This window comes from Paralichthys olivaceus, chromosome 2 (genome assembly GCF_024713975.1).
Source record: "Paralichthys olivaceus isolate ysfri-2021 chromosome 2, ASM2471397v2, whole genome shotgun sequence".
Classification (NCBI taxonomy): Eukaryota; Metazoa; Chordata; class Actinopteri; order Pleuronectiformes; family Paralichthyidae; genus Paralichthys; species Paralichthys olivaceus.
The window spans coordinates 11924535-11947324 of NC_091094.1; the positions used below are offsets into that span (position 1 = coordinate 11924535).

General features: G+C 40.3%; 5 protein-coding genes across 9 annotated transcripts; 2 read left to right on the forward strand and 3 right to left on the reverse strand.

Annotated features, from left to right (window-relative positions):
* Positions 1-436: 436 nt before the first annotated feature.
* On the forward strand, positions 437-6359 carry tardbpb (TAR DNA binding protein b). 4 transcript variants are annotated; one of them, XR_002203344.2, is made up of 6 exons: positions 437-1240; positions 2166-2329; positions 2415-2564; positions 2672-2839; positions 3905-4963; positions 5617-6359. XR_002203344.2 is itself a non-coding variant. In XM_020101604.2 (5 exons), exons 1-5 carry the CDS (start codon positions 1000-1002, stop codon positions 4394-4396), a joined length of 1215 nt encoding a protein of 404 aa, XP_019957163.1. In that variant the 5' UTR covers positions 437-999; the 3' UTR covers positions 4397-6359. The 4 variants fall into 4 exon arrangements, 2 of the variants coding, with proteins under 2 accessions (XP_019957163.1, XP_019957164.1); XR_011244770.1 differs by having other exon boundaries at positions 2415-2555; XM_020101604.2 differs by having other exon boundaries at positions 3905-6359.
* On the reverse strand, positions 5977-11291 carry cenps (centromere protein S). The gene is made up of 5 exons (XM_020101606.2): positions 11065-11291; positions 8077-8200; positions 7124-7157; positions 6940-7006; positions 5977-6327 (listed from the first exon to the last, which is right to left on the reverse strand). Exons 1-5 carry the CDS (start codon positions 11248-11250, stop codon positions 6217-6219), a joined length of 522 nt encoding a protein of 173 aa, XP_019957165.2. The 5' UTR covers positions 11251-11291; the 3' UTR covers positions 5977-6216.
* Positions 11292-11545: 254 nt separating this feature from the next.
* On the reverse strand, positions 11546-13049 carry rbp7b (retinol binding protein 7b, cellular). The gene is made up of 4 exons (XM_020101630.2): positions 12854-13049; positions 12436-12614; positions 12188-12289; positions 11546-12104 (listed from the first exon to the last, which is right to left on the reverse strand). Exons 1-4 carry the CDS (start codon positions 12924-12926, stop codon positions 12051-12053), a joined length of 408 nt encoding a protein of 135 aa, XP_019957189.1. The 5' UTR covers positions 12927-13049; the 3' UTR covers positions 11546-12050.
* Positions 13050-13187: 138 nt separating this feature from the next.
* LOC138412342 (uncharacterized) lies at positions 13188-14787 on the forward strand. Its single transcript, XM_069536049.1, has 6 exons — positions 13188-13395; positions 13520-13582; positions 13695-13774; positions 13864-13994; positions 14077-14143; positions 14216-14787. Exons 1-6 carry the CDS (start codon positions 13322-13324, stop codon positions 14293-14295), a joined length of 495 nt encoding a protein of 164 aa, XP_069392150.1. The 5' UTR covers positions 13188-13321; the 3' UTR covers positions 14296-14787.
* Positions 14446-22596, reverse strand: h6pd (hexose-6-phosphate dehydrogenase (glucose 1-dehydrogenase)). 2 transcript variants are annotated; one of them, XM_069535973.1, is made up of 5 exons: positions 22531-22596; positions 19129-19786; positions 18918-19035; positions 18551-18820; positions 14446-18158 (listed from the first exon to the last, which is right to left on the reverse strand). In XM_069535973.1, exons 2-5 carry the CDS (start codon positions 19759-19761, stop codon positions 16810-16812), a joined length of 2370 nt encoding a protein of 789 aa, XP_069392074.1. In that variant the 5' UTR covers positions 19762-19786; positions 22531-22596; the 3' UTR covers positions 14446-16809. The 2 variants fall into 2 exon arrangements, with proteins under 2 accessions (XP_069392074.1, XP_019957188.2); XM_020101629.2 differs by lacking the exon at positions 22531-22596 and adding an exon at positions 20629-20768.
* Positions 22597-22790: the final 194 nt, after the last annotated feature.

Consider the following 22790-nt stretch of genomic DNA (forward strand, 5'->3'; position numbering starts at 1 on the left):
CAGGAAAGTGACATTTTTAATATCTGCTTAATGATACACATCCTGTAAATAATCCAGCGGCTCATAGTTTCCAGTTTAGTCATTAAAATCACCAGTAGCGTCTCTGCAGGTCATCATCGTGGACTTTAGAGCTTCACACACTTTCACTCCGGGTCTCCAGCGGGCCGCCATCTTGCCTTCTCTGCAGACCAACATGTTTACAGACGCAAGCTGGCGTCGTGACTGTACCACAGGGCAAAGCTAGCGACAGGAGGGGGGTGTCTCAAAACAGTAATAATTGTTAAAGTTACAACTCATTCAGTTTTACTGCACCACATGTGATAATAAAACAAGACAATGCAATGGAAAAGTTGGTTTTCCAGGTTTATACAGAAGAATCCTTTATTTTCGACGTGTTTGTCGGTCACACAAAGTGCCATGAAATGGAACGGTCCAAGCTGATGACGTAGCTGTGCTTTGACTTGTGTAACGCAGCCATCTTTGTAGGCCAGCGAGCTGCTCTCATCTGTCTCCTCGTGGAAGAAACATTTCGCCAGGCTGCTTTTCTTCAGGACGACGCGGACGCTGCGTACAGACTGCGGAGCTTCTTCCTGACGGTGGGAACCATTGTGAAGGAATCGTTTTTTGGCGAATTGGTTAGCGGGACACCGTGCGCACTTCCCCCCCGCAGGTCACATTTGCACGGTCTCTTCGTCCGGTGTTGACGACGCAGCTCCAGCGAACAAAGGAAGAGTAAGGCCGACACACACCTGTCAGCTCCGTCCGGAGGAAACACTTATGCCAGTATTTAAAATAACTCTCACCCACAGGCTGTGTTGTTTCAGTAGTTTGACTTGAGAAATATTAGCTGCGAATTAAACAAACCCATCGGCCTGACTCATTCAGTCCCGTTAGCAACATCGGCTAAGGTTAGCCGCGTTTGTGGACAAGTCGCGAGCTACTTGCTAACGTTAGCACAGCTTTGTTTGGAAAGCGAGAAGTTTTTGTTTGTGGACGAAAATGGCCGAAGTGTACATTCGAGTAGCGGAGGAGGAAAATGAAGAGCCCATGGAGATCCCGTCCGAGGACGACGGCACCGTCCTGCTCTCCACCGTGGCCGCTCAGTTCCCCGGGGCGTGCGGCCTGCGGTTCAGGAGCCCCGTTTCCCAGTGCATGCGGGGGGTTCGTCTTGTGGAAGGGATCCTGCACGCACCGGAGAACGGATGGGGCAACGTCGTGTATGTCGTCAACTATCCGAAAGGTAGGAAACATGTGGTTTTGTGAACACTTTTATTTTTACTGCGTGCTTTCCAAACAGGTGGCCATATTTCTTGTTATTTATAATTGATGATGTAGCCTGAGCGCTCTGAAGAGGGGACGGGAGTGAACTGACGTGTAGTGTCCACGCCCACAGGACTGAGTCGCTGAATAATTGAGATAAGAGTTAAAATAACATGAACATGCAAAGTTCACAATCTATTATCTACCTCGTGCCAAAGCTGTTCAAACTCTTTCTACGAACCAATGTTTCTCAAAAGGCGCCTTTTCATTCATCACCTGTCTCAAATCTTGTTTAAAGTTAATTTATTTTTGCAAATCCCCTGAGTATTGTTTTAAAGACCTTTGAGGGTTGGGAAATCACATATTCTTTTGTTCAAGAGCTCTGATCTTATATAAACATCACTAAATTGAAGTAGTAGAAAGTACTGGCACAAATGTAAAAACAATCTAAATCCATATTTGAATTATTTAAGACCTCATCCGTAATGAATGCAAGTCTAATTTTAACTTGGTGAACCCCAGAGAAACCTTTCAGAGTAATGTAGACAGGTTTTGATTCAGCTTTCTGGTCATTTCTTTGATGTTGTATTTGATGATATTTGATGATACTTACTCTCTATAGAATTCATCTTAACAAAATCATAAGTACTTTACACAACAAAACAAATGATAGTCATCAATAATAATGATCATGCTGAGAGGAGATGGTAATATTTACTTACATAGTATTTGAATACATGCACATAAATGAGTTAAACAGTGTAGTGGAAAAAAAAAATTTGAATGTCGTACAATTGATTGGTGGCTGACAACTACAGCTGCATATTCAAATGACTTTAAAGTTAATTTGTTCTCAAGAGTTATTTAAAATCTAATCAGTTGTACTCTTAATTTAAATTTTTTAGACAACAAAAGAAAAATGGAGGAAATAGATGCCTCCTCTGCTGTGAAAATGAAGAGAGGCGATATGAAGACGTCTGACCTGATTGTACTGGGTTTACCTTGGAAAACATCTGAGCAGGACCTAAAAGACTATTTCAGTACATTTGGAGAAGTCATCATGGTTCAGGTATACCTTGAATAACATAAATAAATTACATATTTACTTTGTGTTGTATTCATTGATCATTAATAATGATAAGTCTATCTTCCAGGTGAAACGAGATGCCAAGACTGGAAACTCTAAAGGATTCGGCTTTGTGAGGTTCACAGAGTACGAGTCTCAAGAAAAGGTCATCTCCCAGCGCCATATGATTGACGGCAGATGGTGCGACTGCAAGCTCCCTAACTCGAAGGTGAATCTGGTAATGTCAATGAACATGCCCACACATCATGGGAAATGAAAACTGTGTGAATTAACACACTATAATGTTCAGTATTTCTTTGAATTAATTAACATTATTCACTGCAGGGTCCGGATGAGCCACTGAGGAGTCGCAAAGTTTTTGTTGGCCGTTGTACAGAAGACATGACCACAGACGACCTGCGGCAGTTCTTTATGCAGTACGGAGAAGTGACAGATGTCTTCATTCCCAAGCCATTCCGTGCTTTTGCCTTCGTGACATTTGCAGACGATCAGGTATTGTATTGAGTGTAGGGCTGGACGATAATTATCACGATACAACTTTTCCTCAATAGAAATATAAGACATGGTCAATATAACGTTGTTGATTAATTTCTCATCCCGTCCACCAACAGCCAATAACAATGAAAATAACGCCGCGCTGAACCATTCACTTGGCTGGAATAGAGTTAGAGCCACATCAGAGTTCATAAATGCTATGTCAAGCGTAGGAGCAACAGCACACATGCTAATGTTTGGGCTCCTGCACATAGGTGTACGTCTCTGCATCGATTACTGAACATAATCATGTTGTCTCCTATGCTACTTGTTTTAGCGGGTTTTCACCGCTGTATAATTATAATCAGCGCTGCTTCAGGATCAGGTCAGACCTTTGATAAAGGTCCGGTCGTCCTTTGTTAGAGTCTCATCTTATTGGGATTGTTATGATTTAGATGACAAGATTTCGATGGTGTCGGATCATGAATCGAGATCCTCTGGTTGTTTTACCTCTGAGTCCTGACTGTATGTGTCATGTCTCATGTTGTACTGTGTGCACATAATAGTAGAGTCATTTTTTATGATGTTTAAATGCAGCTTTATAAACTATGGAGGAAATCAAACAAACACTAAGGAAACTTCATGTACTGATCAGGTCCTGAGACTGTGTGTGAGTGTGTGTAAACTCTCGCTCCCAGTCTCAAACCACCTTCAGCAGCAGTAGTAGATGCCTCTGTACTGCTAACACCAGCTGTGAATGAGGAGACGTCATGTGGCGCGTGGTAAAACGTGAGCGGCGTACATCTCACGTTCATCATATGTAAACTGATTCGTTCAGTTTTGCATTCACCAATAATTGTTCATACACAACACTGACCTGCGCAGAATAACACGCCTCAATGCGGTGGCACTGGTTTCATTAATATTGCATTATATCGATATATACAGACAGATACACAAACCATTATCGTGATAAAAAGATATCCATATCGCCCAGCCCTAATTGAGTGCTTATAAATTGCTTCTTGTTTTAGTGCTACTCAAATCCAGAGAAACTGATTCATGTCTTTTTCCCCCTCACAGGTTGCCCAGTCTCTCTGTGGAGAGGACCTAATTATCAAAGGTGTCAGTGTTCACATCTCAAACGCTGAGCCCAAACACGGCAATAGGCAGTTTGACCGCACAACACGGTTTGGTAATGGTTTCGGAGCGCAGGCTTTTGGTAGCAGCCGTAGTGGGTTAGGGAGCAGCACTAACAGTAGTCTGGCTAATTTTGGTTCTTTCAGCTTGAACCCAGCCATGATGGCGGCCGCTCAGGCTGCTCTGCAGAGTAGTTGGGGGATGATGGGTATGCTAGCTAGTCAGCAGCAGACATCCACCTCAGGCAGCACCTCCAGTGGAACCAGCTCTAGCAGGGACCAGAGTCAGTCTTTCAGTACAGGCAACAGCAATTACGGCACCAGCTCGGCCAGTCTCGGCTGGGGAACAGGGTCAAACTCGACAACCAGTGGTAGTGGCTTTAGCTCAGGTTTTGGGTCCAGTATGGAGTCAAAGTCATCTGGGTGGGGTATGTAAGTTATGTGTTTGTATGGTAAGTATTGTGCGAAAGATGAGTCTTTTCAACAAAAAAAAGTTTTTTTCTGGTGTTAATGCGTATCTGAAAACTCAACACTTTTGTGGAAGATGTTTTGTACATTTGGAAAAATGCTAAAGATTTAATTTAGAAAGTGTTGAAGTGAATTGTTTACCAGGATGTCCGACTAAAGTGCTATTTTTGATGTTTGTTTGTATCCATTTCAACTGGATTCTCTAATGCATGCATTGTGAAATGTGATTATACCCATTTTGAAAATGCATGAATGTCTCTGATTCACCATTATCAGACGTTGTCACCGACTTAAAAAGGCAATCTTGCATTGGGAAGAATCTGGTTGAAACCTAAATGTTTTTATAAGTGCATCTTTATTTGCAGTCAAGTTCTATGGAAAAGCCTTCATTGAAATCTCTTCTGCAGTTCACCTCTCTTCCATTTTCCTGTGAGGAAGCTCCTCTTTGGGGTGATATCGGTATCATTCTCCCTCTTCCCACCTGTAAATGCTATGCCATCAAAGAACGGCTTCACTCCGCATGTTCTAAGAGACGGTGGGTGTTTTCACTTTTATCCACTTTTAAAATGGAAAGAACTGCGCAACTGACATTTTAAGAACTGATGAGTGCGATTGAGGATGGCTTGTGGCGAAGAGTGAAGCGGTGAGTGAGCGAACGGAGAGACGCGTGAAACGGACTGGTTGTGCGGTGAAAGAGCCCAATTTGACTGCTTTCTGAGTGTGTGAGTGGAAGCTGCGGATGCTACGAGCGCCTCCCCTAACATGGACATTCTTTAATTAGTACTTCAAGATTTTTTTTTTTATCTTTGCAAGTTTTTCCTTACTCTTTAAGTATGTTGCTCAAGTGCAGAAATATCAACTGTTGTGGAATGTTGTGATGAATATTTGTATTGCTTATATTATCTGATTTGAATGCTGTATGGTGTGTGCTTTCATGTTACTGAACTGATCTGTAAGTGTGTACTTGATGTGGATGACACCTGCTGAAGACTCTGGGGGACGCGAGTGATAGTGTGAGAACGTGAAGTGGTGTGTCCAATGGTTCCCAGTAGCTCTTGTTGTTTGTGAGGTGTTTGAAAAACATGTCAAATGAAGGGAGTTCTCTAATAAAGTTCATTTGAATAGATGCTTAGTTGATATTACTTGAGTCAAATTAAAAAACAAATCTAATTCGATTCACATATCTAGGGACCTTGGGCTCTGCTGGTCGAGGTCTCCGTTTGAACCCTGACTGAAGTCTGTTCTGAAGGATGAAGACGGAAGTTCCAACACTTTCAGTGTGTGGCCTTCTCAAACATGACATGGGGTAGTACCTGTCTTTTTGCTGATTTTACTCGCTTGTCAGATTGAATCATTCTTAATCAGTTGCATTTAAGGTAAGACGGAAGTTCTTTAGATAGCCCTAAGCATTATGGGCAGTTTGCCTGACAATCGTAACAGTGTTGAAGTTTCCAAGTGTAAAACAGAATGACAATTCGTAAACAGGAGAAATATGCCAGATCGGTCAGTTTGAAGTCAACACCATTTAAATAGACACTGAAGTCGTCATTTTAATACAAGTGTTAGTTTATAAATGTGACAGAACAGAACCATTCAACAACTCGACATGACATTGTGTTAGGTCCCTGAACAGAAGTGCAAAGTAAGTCTAAATGTGCATTGGAGAACTGCTGTAGCTGATTATGGCACTTATGTTGACACAGATTACTGTCATGTACTAGTCAGCCTTCATGTTTATTTGAATGTTGGACACAAGTGAGACACTACAGGTCTGTCTGTGTCTTGTCCTTATTCTTTGCTTTCCTCCTCAGTGTCTCTGCTCTTCCTCTTCCCAGTATTCTTCTTTTTCAATTCCCTCTGCTGGTTCAGTTCTTCACTTTTATTTTGTATGTAGATGGACTGAAATGAATAAAGGCAAATTAAACATTTGAGTTTGCTGTCTGCTGTAGAATATATATTCATTTACTACTGTGTTATAAGGACGGAACTGCAAAGTTTTTGATGCCAACATTGACAAAGAGCCCATTCTATGGTAAAGAAAACAACAATTCATACAATTTAGATGAGATACATCAGTAAAAACTTCACTAGGATTATTTTATATTCAATGCCTGCCGAAAAAACTACTTTCACCTAAACCTTACACACTAGACCTTTAAAGGTTCAGTGTGTAGAATTTAGTGGTGAATTTGCATGTTGTAGCTGAATATCCCTCACCTTACCCTCCCCTTCCAAACATAAAATAAACCTGTGGTAAACTTAAATTTTTGTATAAGCTCAAAAGGTGTTTAGTTTGTCCAGTCTGGACGACTGTAGAAAACATGGCAGCCTCCGTAGAGAGGACCCCCTCCTGATGTAAATATAAAGGGTAAAGAAACAACAATCTGTACACTTCAGATGAAACACTCATGAAATCATTGCTAGGATTCATTTATATTCAATTTCTGCTAATAGACCCCTTTCACCTAAATCTTATACACTGGACCTTTAGGTTCAGTGGAAACAACTCACCAATGCAGTGCTGCGTCGGGCTAAGAGCTTTACATCCTCTGTAGTCACGGTGCTTCTTTTAGCATGCCTTCAGATCAAATGAGATAATAGGTTTTACCAGCTTTAAGTTATGGAACAAAAGACTTCACAGGGTATTTTGACTGAATTTAAAGTACAAGTTAAAGCTATAAAATAAGATTCTCACCTTGCAAAGGCCTCCAGGTCTGTAGCAAATACATCTGAGGAAAAGTCAAAGTCAACAATTAGATGCAAAGTTTTATTGACTACAGGCAATAAAAAAACGAATAAATATTATCAGTTGGTAATAAAACTGCATTACAATGAATTTTCTTTTACATACGCAGGTTCAGAATAATACAGTTCTTTACAGTCAGTTAAACACTAATCAACAGAAAACTGGCAACTATTGATAATTGAGTATTTTTGTCAAAATGCCATCTCTAAAAAAATACCTAATGTTGCCCGGTTATTGTCTATTATAATGAACTCCTGTCAGGGGTTTGGACACTGACTCAACCAACAGTTAGTTGCTGTCATATTGACACATATTTCTCTGGATTGATAACAACACAATTTGCTAAATCTTTCTGTTAAAATGTAGCATCTTTTGCAACTTAAAAATATAAATGGGAACATCAGAGCATAGTTCCCATCTCAGCTGAAGACCTACTCAAGTCAAGTAATCATGGACTCAGCCAGACAAAGAGGAGGAAGAGTGTCCAGGAGACAGAGGAGTTTGTTATGTGCAGTATCAATGCACTGAATGCTGAGTGAGTGGCATAAAAAATAATTTTGTTGTGAGAAGTGGATAGTAAATTGTGGCCAAATGCAGAATACAGCTTTATGTAGCCCAGCGTTACATCTATTGTATATATTAGTTTTTCATATGTGTATGATAATTATACATGCTTTTTGTATTATAATGCTAGAATGACAAGTTTTATTTTGTGAATTACTCTCCAAAAAAGTCAAAATCAGAATAAAATGTATCAGTATATTGACAATTAATTAGTGTTTCACAAGTTTGTGCACTTCACAGCAGTATGTCTGAGTTTGAATCTATAAAATTGGATGTACTGCATGTTTCTGATAGAGTTCACAGGACCGGACAAAGCTTGTGTCATCGCTCACACCCACCACATTGTCGGAATGTTGTCTCAGCTATCGCTGCTACAACTTGTCGATTGAACTCTCTTCGGTGGACCTCTCCCATCTTCTGACACAGATGACCCACAGTGTAGTGCACCGCCGCCTTTAACCTCTGAATTTAAACATTAAAAACCTGATTAGAAGAATTCAAGATGATGCTTCATGGTAAATAGAAGAGGATAGTGTAACTCTCTCGATGTTATTTAAAAAAAAGAATCCTTTTTTAAGCAGGAATGTTCCATTGAGATACAATGTCTCTTCTGCCAGGGAGACAAGGTGAACAGCAAAATAAAAAAAGAATTCTAAATGAATGCAAGCAGTGACAGATAACAGAAAAGTATACTGAAGCACAGCAAACAGACTAAAGCACAGATCAGATACAGAAACAGGGAATCGAAGGCAGGTTAAAAGCAATGACTATGTTCTATGAAAACTGTTTTAAAAAGATTTTTAAACTTGACGACAGAAGGTAAGAAGTGCTAGTTTAGAAAAGCTCATTCCAAGAATGTGGTGCATGAATGAAAACAGCAGATTTACCAGTTTTGTTTTGTAGTTGGGACGTTCAGGAGAATTGACTCTGATTAACTAGTATTGTAGCTACTGGGACAAACTATCAACAGACAAGTATTGTGGAAACTTCCCCAGTAATGCAATAGCAAACAAAATAGTTCGTTAAAAAAGTATCCTAATGAATAATTAGCCCTGTGATCATGTATTAACATTTATATCACATTTTCTGAATGAATTCCCAGCTGTGTGTGGTATATAGTTGTTAGTGGTAGTATAGTTAATCATCTAACGTGACCTGGACCCATGTGTGCAGGACAATAGAACACAGGTGCTGGAGCTCGAGGGGTCAGGAGCCTATGGGTGAAGCTATAACTTAATATTTCTTATGTCTTTCACAGAGCTCAGTTAAAATACTACAAAGAAAGTGGAAACAACCCAGAAAAGACACAAAACGAACACAAAGATGGAAAATGAACACAATAAACAGCATGAACACAAAGAGACGAGAAACACTTGACATTGATCACAAAGACACGCAAAATGGTCCCAGAGACAAAATCATCACAACAAATATTTAACCACAGACACAAAATGATCACAACAAACAAACGTTCGAAAAGAGACTAGAAACACTTGACATGATCACAAAATGATGACAACAAATATAAAACGACCAGAGAGACACACAAACTGAACACAACACACTTAAAACAATAACAACCAACACAAAATGAGCACAACAAATACAACACGAAGACAGAGAGACACAAAGCTCTCACCAGTCTCTTGTTGATAAAATGTCCTCACCAGTCTCTTGTTGATAAAATGTCCTCACCAGTCTCTTGTTTATAAAATGTCCTCACCAGTCTCTTGTTGATAAAATGTCCTCACCAGTCTCTTGTTTATAAAATGTCCTCACCAGTCTCTTGTTTATAAAATGTCCTCACCAGTCTCTTGTTTATAAAATGTCCTCACCAGCCTCTTGTTTATAAAATGTCCTCACCAGTCTCTTGTTTATAAAATGTCCTCACCAGCCTCTTGTCTATAAAATGTCCTCATCAGTCTCTTGTTTATAAAATGTCCTCACCAGTCTCTTGTTGATAAAATGTCCTCACCAGTCTCTTGTTTATAAAATGTCCTCACCAGTCTCTTGTTTATAAAATGTCCTCACCAGTCTCTTGTTTATAAAATGTCCTCACCAGTCTCTTGTTTATAAAATGTCCTCACCAGTCTCTTGTTTATAAAATGTCCTCATCAGCCTCTTGTTTATAAAATGTCCTCACCAGTCTCTTGTTTATAAAATGTCCTCACCAGTCTCTTGTTTATAAAATGTCCTCACCAGTCTCTTGTTTATAAAATGTCCTCACCAGTCTCTTGTTTATAAAATGTCCTCACCAGTCTCTTGTTTATAAAATGTCCTCACCAGTCTCTTGTTTATAACATGTCCTCACCAGTCTCTTGTTTATAAAATGTCCTCACCAGTCTCTTGTTTATAAAATGTCCTCACCAGTCTCTTGTTTATAAAATGTCCTCACCAGTCTCTTGTTGATAAAATGTCCTCACCAGTCTCTTGTTTATAAAATGTCCTCACCAGTCTCTTGTTGATAAAATGTCCTCACCAGTCTCTTGTTTATAAAATGTCCTCACCAGTCTCTTGTTTATAAAATGTCCTCATCAGCCTCTTGTTTATAAAATGTCCTCACCAGTCTCTTGTTGATAAAATGTCCTCACCAGTCTCTTGTTTATAAAATGTCCTCACCAGTCTCTTGTTTATAAAATGTCCTCACCAGTCTCTTGTTTATAAAATGTCCTCACCAGCCTCTTGTTTATAAAATGTCCTCACCAGTCTCTTGTTGATAAAATGTCCTCACCAGTCTCTTGTTTATAAAATGTCCTCACCAGCCTCTTGTTTATAAAATGTCCTCACCAGTCTCTTGTTGATAAAATGTCCTCACCAGTCTCTTGTTTATAAAATGTCCTCACCAGTCTCTTGTTTATAAAATGTCCTCACCAGTCTCTTGTTTATAACATGTCCTCACCAGTCTCTTGTTGATAAAATGTCCTCACCAGTCTCTTGTTTATAAAATGTCCTCACCAGTCTCTTGTTTATAAAATGTCCTCACCAGCCTCTTGTTGATAAAATGTCCTCATCAGCCTCTTGTTTATAAAATGTCCTCACCAGTCTCTTGTTGATAAAATGTCCTCACCAGTCTCTTGTTTATAAAATGTCCTCACCAGTCTCTTGTTTATAAAATGTCCTCACCAGTCTCTTGTTTATAAAATGTCCTCACCAGTCTCTTGTTGATAAAATGTCCTCACCAGCCTCTTGTTGATAAAATGTCCTCATCAGCCTCTTGTTGATAAAATGTCCTCACCAGTCTGTCCACAGACATGAGTTCAGTGTCCTGTGTCTATTGTTGATGATGTCAACACAGAAAACTTAACACATGTAGAAGCTGTTGTTACCTGACGCGCTTCTTCTTTATCCATTTCCACGTGAAACAAACCAGCGGTTGTTAACGTAAAGTATCGAAACTGTCGGTGAATCAGGGAAAACGTGACAAACCAAGCCTCGTTCAGCAAAGACCAAAGACTACACAAAGAAAAACACAGAAACTCAGAACTGTTGTAAAACCCGCGGCACAAATTCATCAGCACACCAACAAGTTTGTTTCCTGTTTGTGACGAAGATCTTGTAGAGCGACATCTTGTGGTCTGGAGGAAAGACTGCAACATCAGACACTGCGGTTAGAAATCAAATGACACAGGAGGCAGTGGTGGAAAGTACTTTTACTCCAAAGTGAACTGCAATTTGGATCCAGTCTACTAATACTTTAGGTGAATTCTTCACTTTGATTTCACTTTTCTGTATAATGTCACTGCATTCAGATGAGCTGATAAGATGCATTCATGCGGTGTCGTAAAACAAGCTTCTCGTCAGAACAACTTGAAGAGTAGACAAACCTTTATTATTCGTGATTTTTCCTCTCACTTTGTAAAACACAGAGGCATAGACATTACATATAAGAGACATAAACTGTGCTTGAATATATATGTGGTCATATGCGATTGGCAGGGTAACAGAGTAAAGACGGCACCGTTTGGTAATCCAGCTTAGCACCACATTTTTCTAACAGTACAAATTATTGACAATTATGATAAATACTGTGATCTTAAAATATGATCCATTGTAATTAAATCAACAAAAAACGGTGAAAAAGACACTCAGGGGTTTATTTTATGCATTTTACTTCAATAACATTCAGTACATCAATACTTTTGTCATTTTACTTAAGTAGGATTTGAATGCAGTACTTTTCACGTTTCAATTTGTAGTATTTCTAAAATAACAGATTCAGATACTTATTCTCCAACTGACTATGAAACGAGTAAAACTATATGATATATCTCTGCAGTATGAAATGGTTTCAACAATCATAAGAAAAAATAAATCACAGAGTCCTTTTGTAAATTTGCTTGCAGACTTGGTCCTCACAGGTAAGTTCCTGAGAAGAGAGAACACATTGGAGTTATTATAAACTAACTGGGTTGTGCAGAGTCACCAGCAGGACGAGAAGCTGAGTCGTACCAAGTGAAGCTCATCTCCGTGAATCCAGTGCTTCCACCCTCTGTTCTTCTTTTTTCCTTTCTGAACACACACCAGCTTATCATTTTCCCAGGTCACCACAGTCTGGTGGGAAATGGAAAACAGAAAACTACAGTTAAATATGTTACTGCATCAGATATCAGTTTGTGAGATGACTCTATCCTGCTTTTGACATTGCATACATGGGCTAATTTTATGATTGTAATATTCCAGTCCACTAAAGGTTTTACCTGACACGTCCGGTTGTCCATTCCCGTCATCACCTCTTGGAACTCCTCTCCAATTTTGAACGAGGACTCATAATTTCTAAAAGTAGTGAACGTCCTGATGACGAAACAATCTCCATCTTGCTTAATCACCTTCTGGGGCTTCAACATCGAGGCAATTTTGCGTGTTGCAAAATCAATGCCTGCACAAAGAGATAAAAATAGCATTCACTTTCACTACGCATAAAAAAGTCTCTAGGTCATTGATAAAAAGAAATGCATGTTAATAAATCAATATGAACCTGATCCATTCAACATTGATGATGCTGAGCCAGATTTCTTATTCAGACAAACTTTTCATTAAACAAAAGGATTTCCCTCTTGTCCTAATTAAACATTTAAATGAACACTTTCACAGATTAAAAGAAGCACTGACACCTACCAAGTGCAATCATGTATCCCTCAAAATTAACATTACTGACGAGGTCCCATGTCCCACTGTAGTTGACAGGCATCTTGTTGGATGTGGTCCTGACTCTCTGGAAGAGGCTACAGGCTCCAGTATGTGGAGGCAACAGATTTTAAGCCCTTGGGTGGGATGTTTCATTGTGTGTCAATGTGGGACAGAGGTGATGTGTTGCAGGCTGCACATTTACACATAATATGAGGAAACTATTCTGTTCCTGTTAGGACGAAAGCCCCCCTGCAGGATGTTATTCTTTAATCATATTAAAACACTGCGCATTTAATAGTGTTTTTAAGGAATACAATGTGGAGCAAATGACTCTGAGCTTGTGCAGCGTGAAATACAATCCTTCCTCCGGCTCAAATGCAGAGCTGCTTCAGCTGAACACGTCCAGACGTCAGGAACAGAGTTACAGCACACGTCTGCCTGCATGTCTCAACATCCATGTTTCTCTACATGCTAGTCTTCATGGCGTATCATGGCAGCAGATGGATACCAAGGAGTAAGAGGTTAAGATTGTAAGTGCTGTTATAGTTAAGAGATATTATAAATCCTAAAATACCATTATCTTGAATCAGACGTGCTCATGTCAGTGTGTTTGATGGATTTAATCCTGTTGTTTTGTTCATGTTCTATTTGCAGTCAAATACTGAATGCAGTGTTCACAGCTATTGTTCTGGTTCCTCAGTTCTACGTCTTAGCGAGGTAACTAAGACAGAGGTGATGGCATCAGGCCATAGAGATCACAGGTCATCTGCACAAGAGGGAGCGGGGCATTAATAATGACGCTACGTCCTCTGCTTCTGTTTTTAAAAAGGCCCAAATCCTCCAGATACTGCAGGCAGCCTCTTCTCAACAACCTGTCGGCCTCCGTCGCCTTGTCCTTAATAGCTTCAGGTAACCCACACCAGACCAAGCTTCAAAACACATTATTTGACATCAAGACAAAAAATGAGTTGTATGGATATAACTTTGTCTTTTCATAGGGTTTTCAGTGATCTTCACGTTGTTGGACCCAGTTCCTCAGAGCTTGTGGGCGTCCTATCATGTGTTTGGGCTGCTGTCATGTGGACATGGACTGTGCACTACCATCCTGACTCTGACAGCCACAGCATGTGTAAGAAAATGACCTTAACGCTCGTTCTACAGAAAAAAAATGCATTAAAACATTTGATTGATGTGTTCATGTGTATTCACAGGCCAAGACGACCCCAGAGCTGTACTACACGTCTCTTATTCTGATGGTTGCCTCCATTTTCAGTACAGGTGAATACATGTACTCGTACTGTGTAGTACTCTTCAATTCAAAGTTATAACACCAGATCGTGTCTTGTTTAGGTTTTTTCACGGTGAGAGGAGGACGCTGGCTGACTAACAGGCGGCCCGTGACGGACCCGGGCACAAACAATGAGCGATAAAAAGATCCAGCTGTCCCACGTTGACATCCGACACTCCACGTATTAAAATTTCATGTGGTTTCCATGCCAACAGAATTGGTAACTTTAAACCATGGGAACAAAAACTAAAAAGTAAAAGCGACTTCAGAAAAGTATCAGGAAGCAGAAGTCTTGACTATCAGAGCGGTTTCACTTTTATTTGTTGATGGTGTAACTGTTCATAGGAAGTAAATAAATACATGATCTACACAGCAGATTCAGTGTGTATTTGTAAATACATATTTGCATATATGTATACAAAAATACAGTTATGAATATATAATCAGCACCGATAGTAACATTTATCCAGATGGGAAAAGTGTAGCTACAGAACAGATTGTAATATATGACAAAATGCAGATGTTGTATCAAAACATGACCCATGTTATCTGAGTGGTCTTATCCAAAAGGAAACTTGGAAAATATCTGTGCTGACAACAAATCTGTATAAAAATAAACTGGAAAATCCAACCTGTGCACTTTGTACATGTAGTTTTTACCTTCTATGTTCTATGCTCCACACACTGCAGCTGATCTCTGTCAGAATCAATGTTAATGTTCAGATCACATGTATTTATCACAAATCAATGTATGATTTTCTTGCGGGTCGTTACGTATTGCAGTGCTCCACTTACAGTGCATATACTGTAATATACTGTACATGTTGGCCTATGATCATACACAGACACTACAGGAGAAGTCCTCCACACTCAGGTGTATAAATGAACCTTGAAAAGAAAAACAGAACTCCTCACACTGTCCATCACTTGAACTGACTTTATTATTACTATGAATTATTTACTTTTTAAAAATTGTTGATTGTTCACACTTAAAGGTACATTGTGTAGAATTTAGTGACATCTAGTGGTGAAATTGCATGTTGCAGCTGATCACCCCTCACCTCACCCTCTCCTTCCAAACATGAAAAAGAACCTGTGGTAGCTTCAGTTGTCATAAAAACTCAAAAGGTGTTTAGTTTGTCCAGTCTGGGCTAATGTAAAAAACATGGTGGCCCCTGAGAGAGGACCCCCTTGATGTAAATATAAAGTATTTAAATATAAAGGGCCTTTTCTTGGGTAAAGGGAATTCGTACAATTTTAATGACACACATAGTGAAAACATCATGAAGATTATTTTTATTACCCCTTTCACCTAAATCTTACGCACTGAACCTTTAATGATGTGCAGCAACTGTTTGGACTCTAGAAATAGCACCTTGATTTTTCCTAGTGGAATTTGAACCTGCACCAAATATTTTGAATTACCTGAAAGATTTTAATAACATTCTTTTTATTTTCAAAATTAAAAATCTTTTGTTACACAAACAAAATATGAATTCAACTGTTAAATTTTCATTTTATTCAACTCATCACTGCCACCCCAAATATATGAAATATACAATCAAAAGTAAAGATCCCACAGTAAACTGCATTTATGTAAACATTAAGAAATTCACCTGAGATCTGATACAATTCAGATGTTATTATAATTCTGCATGTTTTGTATAGATATTCACTCATCTCACACTTGATTAGCCTCAGATCAACCATAAACGGTTTGCAAGATCCCTCCACACAGTCACACACAAAGGAATATTCACCAAAATTTAAATTTGAATAATGAAAGGACCGTACCTGCTTCACGTGACTCATTAGCAAATAATCACATATACTTCACATTCCTTCTACTTTCTTTTACATTGTGTTAAAGGATGTTTTTGATATTTTCACAGATTTATAGTATTTGGGAATAGTTTATCATCTGGAACACTTAGTGAACTGATATCTATGAGTGTGTGATATTTCTTGCAGTGTGACTGAATTTAAGGGGAATGTTGGGCCTCTGGGGGCAGTGTGCGCTCAGTGAGCCATTCCAGATGGGTTTGAGATCACTTAAGTTTAGGTAGCTCATGAAACATACACTGGGACATATAATCATTTATAATTTAAGATTTGGTATCCAATAGATTATTCACACATGTACAGATGTGTGATGTGGTCCATATATATCCTATATAAATATCCTTATTTGGACATGTTGTAAGTTTTGTATGGGTTTAAATATACCTGACAGGAAATAGTCATTCAGAACTGAATGGGATTTCACAATGTTACCTTGGACTGATCTCTATTCTCCACCTTTTGACGTAAATCTAAATGTAAAACTCTTTCTTGCTGGTGAATCTATGAGCAGGAAAACAATGTCCCTGTTAAGGTGAGGAAAAACAAACATTTAATCATGTCCAGTTTCCATGTTTCCAAACTGTTTTGTGCTGACATACTACACAGTGAAAGGGACAATGAATTTCTTCTTTTGATTTGGCTGCAGGTCAGGAAATCAATCAGAAAACCACTGACATTAAAGAAATGCAGCAGTAATGATCAGTTTGTGATATTTGTAATGAACACACTAAAAGACGTACTGGTCCTCACACACTCTCCACTCATAACCAGATGCTAATTAAAGCAGCTGTGTGATTGAAAGTTAGGTTAACGATCACTGCCCTAAAAGTGCATCATAGTCTATGTACCACACCAGTCTGCCATGAGCAGGGTTCACCCCTGTGACGGGCCATTTTTCTGGGTTGTTCTTCATTCGGCTCAGCTGGGTGATCAGCTCATGTTTGCCTTTACCCATCACTAACACAGCAACTGTGTGTGCACGGTTGATGGCGCTGAACGTGAGGCTCATGCGCTGGTGAGGTTTGACAGGGCTCTCGGTGAGGGCCACCAGACTCTCCCCGTATTCATCCACTTTAGTCCCAGGGAACAGAGAAGCAGTGTGGCCGTCGTAGCCGGCTCCCAAAAGCACAAAGTGGAAGCTGGAGCCGTTCACTAACATGTTGATGTCTTTCTCATACAGCTGTGCTCCTCTGTCCTCCTCCACACACAGACGATGATTGAGCTGCACTGGCATGGGGTGGATGTTGAAGTACGGTATCCTAACGTGCTGCAGCAGGAGGTTGTACAGCGTGTAGAAGTTTGACTCCAACTCAGTCAGCGGCACGCAGCGCTCATCCACCATCCACACGTGGGTGTCCCTCCAGGGGAAGGAGAAATGGTGCAGGACCAACCTGTGGAACAGAGCGATGGGTGAGGACCCGCCAGAGAGGGCGAGATGGAAAACGCCGCTCTCACGCACCGCTGCCTCTGCCGCTTCCTGCACATCTGCAGCCAGCTGCTCCACCAGCTCCTCGGCCCAGGCGGACACCATGTCGGCACTGCGAAATTTGCCTTGAATGACTTGGAAACCGTTTGCTGCAGTGCCACCCATCTGATCATGGCTGATTATCACCACCTCGCTGTTGTAGCGAATGTCCCTACCTTTCAGACAGAAGTCCAACAGGTCCTCATTGTCTGCACCGCCAGGGTAGATGCGGGGATAAGAGCTGGCTAGGCTACTGAGCAGTGGTGTCCACAACTCCCACGATGCCAGCAGGTTTTCAACACTAATGAAAGTATTCTTCTGTCCAGCAAAGATGTGAGAAATCAGCTCTTCATACGCTTCCCTCTGCTCTGTTGGCGTTTGCACATAGTAGTCTGAAACAGGCAAACCTAAAACACTGACGTCTCTGTGCTCTGTCACTTCCTTCCACTCACCGTCCATTAAAACCGGCTTGAATAAATTCTTACTCACAAGAATGGCTGGATATTGAAGGCTGCCATGACCCAAGTGGAAAACAATCTGTTTGGGTTTGCAGTGAACGCTGTGGTGGTTCTGAACGCAAAAGATGTCATTCTTGAAAAGTATTCGAGCGTAACTCACCCGCTCATCCAACATCTTCCCTGAGACTAAAAGAACTGGAACACCTTCATACTGGGTCTCATCGATGTGGGCCAGCACAGCTGCAATACACAAACAGGATTATTACCAGAGCAGGAAGCAACCGGTATTAGGCTCAGCTACAAGTGTAGAACGCAACAAGTGTTGCTGACCCTGTTGTCTTTGCTAACAGCAGTTGAGCAGTAAAATTTAACTTTGCTCTTTCTGCGAAGTAACAATCAAATGCTTCCTGTTCCTTCCTGCTCACCAATATTCGATAGATTCTCCTTCCTGTTTATACTGGCCCACCTATGTCCAATGTATGTGAGTGGTCATGTGATATGCGTTTTCAGGGATGTTACCATGGACATAGATTAAAATGGAACCAAAATGTTTTTTTCAAATGAATACATAGTGGTATGGATTTAGCCTTAAAGAAAAAAAGTTAGTTGAAAAGTTAAAACCTAGTTCTCACCTGCAAATGTTGGCGTGAGACTGACGTGACCTTTCGTCTTATTCAGCTCCTGCTGAACCTCTGACTTGTACGCTTGGTATTGGCCAATCACAGCCTGATTCTTTCCTAAGGGCAACAGTGAACTGAGGATCTGCAGCTTGTTTTCAACGACTTCCTCAGTGCAGGTCAGATTTAAGGGAAGCTTCATGGTCAACAGCATCATGACCTCGGTCAGGTGGTTCTGTATCACGTCTCTGATCACACCATACTGGTCGTAGAAGGGAATACGACCTCGAGGGGAAAATGGCAAAGGGCAGACGTGAATACATGACTCCTAGGAATCCTCGCTACTTTTTCCTAATACAAGTTTTAATTCAGTTTTATTCACCTTTAACATCCAGGGTCTCTTTCATCACAATCTCCACTCTCTCGATGTGGTGCTTGTTCCAGATGGGATCCAGAAACTTCTTGTTCTCTATTCTGAATTTAAGGATCTTTGCAATCACCTTCATAAAAAAGCAAGAAGACAAAGCATGAAGTCAAACATCTTGATTCCAGATTCTCAGGTGAGAGGCACACACTGTGGAGGATGTCCTTACCTGCTTTCCCAGGTAATGGTCGATTCTGTACATCTCCTCTTCCCTCAAGGAACTCCCAAGCTGAGACGCTAGCACCTGAGCACTTGTAAAGTCATGTCCGAAAGGTTTCTCTAGCACCACCCTCAACCATGCCCCGCTGGTTGGTCTGCAGCTGTTGTTGATTTTATCTGCAATGTCTGCGTATGCAAAGGCAGGCACTGAGAGGTAGAAGAGTCTCCCTGCCTCTGTGATTCCCTCCTCCTGGAGCCGCTTCTCAATATGCTTGGCCAGATCCTGGTAGTGCTCAAGAGTTTTTAGCTGCCGATACTGTGCAAGTCGAAGGAACTGCTCTTTCAGAAGAGCGCAGCGCTCCTCAGATACATCCTTTGAGCATGACACCGACTTCAGGATCTCAAAGAGGAGCGGAGTGGCCTTGTCGGCAGGTGACTGTCCTCCGCCGTAGAAGGAAAAGGTCTTACCACTACTGACCTGCTTTACATAGAGCTGGAAGAAGCCGTTCCACAGGTACTTCTTTGCCAGGTCACCGGTGGCTCCCACTATCACCACAGAGACATGATCTGGTCTCTTAGCCTCCTCACCATGTCCTCCCAAGGCACACAGAGAGACCAGGAGCAGGAGCACAGTCACAAACATGATCTGGTCTCAACCGTCCAAACTCCTGAATGAAGACAGCCATGACACACGTTACATGTAGGTAACCAATGTGCACAACTGAGGACAATTATTTTAGCCATCAACTTCCAGGCTGGCAACTACTTTCTCAATAAAATATAAGAAAGTATAATTTAATAGAACCACATATGTTGCAAAAGAACTGAAAAGGTCTTTATTTTGATAGTGCAAATCGACTCTCAGAAACAGGAAAACCTGTTGTGATGGCCTCTGGCTGTATGAGAATCCTGGCTCTGTCCTGCCTGTGTGTTTTCATCAAGATCTCTGTATAATTTCTTTAGAAATTCACAAAGTATGTCGAGAACCCTATTTCCTGATGTTAAAGAAAAAATCCTGGATCTGCAACGAAATCCATGGGCTCTTCCCTGAACCATACCAACCCCAATATTTGTCCAGTAGGTTTTGCGTAATCATGCCAAATATCAAAAAACAAAAGCAGATGAAAAGATAACCTCCTTGATGAGGTCAAAATTGAAATTCTGTTCCTCGACTAATTGCACGTTTTCAGCTTAAATTGATTTCAGTAAAAGCAAATTCAACGCAACAGTTCTTCTGTCTCAAAAACTAACTTTGCTTCATGAACGTCACATAACAGAAACAATACAAGTGAGAAATGAAAGCAGTCACACTCATAGTATGAAACTTATATAAAACAATAGAGAAATATCTTCCAGAGTTTTCCTTTAACAAACAAGATTTAAATCTCATCAGTTTATACAGCATAAAACTACTAAAGCTAAAAGTTTTATCAAACATTTGACATGCATGATTTAATCACTATGAATGTGAGCAGTCGTCAATATAAACTTCAAATACACTGGAACCTACCCAGAGTCTCCACAGAAACAGATAAGAGATGAATAACTCAGCAAAAGTCTGTGTCCCAGGTCACGTCAGAGGCGAGATGTGGTGCAGTGAAAATGTCATGAGTGCAGTGATGACTGCGTCGTGGTGGAGCAGGCGTGTACACACGCTGCTCAGGGGCGTCGAGCTTACCACACAAATATTCTACTGTTGACAAGAGTGCTGGGAAAGTCTGAGCAACTTATTGCTGATTTTTTTTGCAAGGACCGAAAATCATTTGTGCAAGACGGAAAAGCTAGAGAAGTTATTAGTAAGTCAATACTTTCTCATATGAGTCAATTTTTCTTTGTTATCATGTCTAACTCGGTGTATTTTCTTCATGCAGACGTTTTTTTTTTCGACTCAAAATTGATCACGCACAAGATAAAGCTGATGTTATGACATCTGGAATCCCCTGTGTTCCACAATCATGTTTACACAGTGAATATGCAAACAGCAAAGTCCACCTTTATGTAGACTATCTGCTTCAATACCAGCTTAATTTGAGCTCTGCTCTGAGGCAAAAAAAATATTTGTATTTTCATCACATCTTATACAAACTGATGTAATATATATTAGTTAAAGACATTGTTTCCTACCCATTTAAATTATTTTATTTTATAATTTTCTTTAAATGCATGTACTCATGACTTCTAGGTTATTGCACACATGCAATTCCTCCCACTTGAATCAATTAAGTGGCATATTATTTTAAAAGACACTATCTTCATTCCGATTTTGACATTATTTTGTTTTATTTCTTCCAACACATGATTTCCCCTTAGTCACAAGCTGTCTTCATGTTAACATAGAAAATCTTCCCTTGCCTCACATTCACGCTGCAAATCGTCTCGTGCATCCATCAAATTTGCCATAAACGGTGAACAACAAAAGAAATATTGAGTATTCACATATTCCTCTCAAATAACAACCTCCCTACACCAAACTGCCTGGTATTAGATTTTAATTCTAGGAAAGCAAATACTTTTTTTATTCCAGATGCCAAATAAAGACAGTTCCAAGTATGACCCACAAACCAGAGCAAATGGCTCACATGTACACAAGGACTTGTCTAATGACTGGGCAGTTTTTTTCACACAACAGAGATATGATGGCGCCCAGTTTTGCGATTTGCAGCCACATTGGTCACAGCAGGGTGGTCTGAGGTAAAAAAACATACAAGTCTTCTGACAGAACCGCAGGCGTGCTAATGCAATTCACTCGCTATCGTAAGAAACTGACGAGTCCATTCAGCTCTACTGCACCGTGACCAATATTCAAGTCGTTAGCCTTGAGTTCACAGTACATGCTTCTCAATAATATGCCCCCTCCTCACTTATGGTGGTAAAATGGAGACGCCAGGATAACAAATCTTGTCGTGTATCGTCACAACAGGAGCACTGTGTAGGTAGCAACAATCATGACATCATCGCCTTCATCATCAAGAGCAAAATAAAAAGCTGAGTGTGATCTTTCATTTCTTTCATTCATATTTTGTGATACAAGCAAACAGATTTTTTTCTTTTACATAAATCATTGAAACCCAACAAACCCTTTTTTGGTTTAACTTAGAATAATACTTCTGTAGATTACTTGTAAAGTAACTAAATAGATGGTTGTTGCTGTCTGTCTTGTTTGTGAAGCACTTTGTAGGCTGCCACACACACACGCGCGCACACACACACACGCGCGCGCACACACACACACACACACACACACACACACACACACACACACACACACACACACACACACACACACTGCTCCTGGGTCATAGTGTTGAATCTGCACAGTAATATGTTTGTAATGTAACACCAGCACAACATGAGACGACAGAACGGTGACTTGTAAGAAACCAGCGTGTTGCAGAGAGAAGCAGATACGAACCTGCTCTGTGGTGAACGACGCTCTCAACCTCCAGCAGCTTCCTGCAACAGTCACGTGACACGGTCCGGGTATTTTCGCTTCGGTAAATACTTTTATTTTAGCCTCGGTATTATTTTTTAAAAATATTTATTTATTTCGTATATTTGTTTGTGTGTCTGTATTTTCATAATTTTTCCATTAAAAAAAGATGTTGATGTTTTTATTCTTTTTTGTTCTTTGTATTTTTGTGTGAAAATTATAAAGATCGTTTTGTTCTTTAT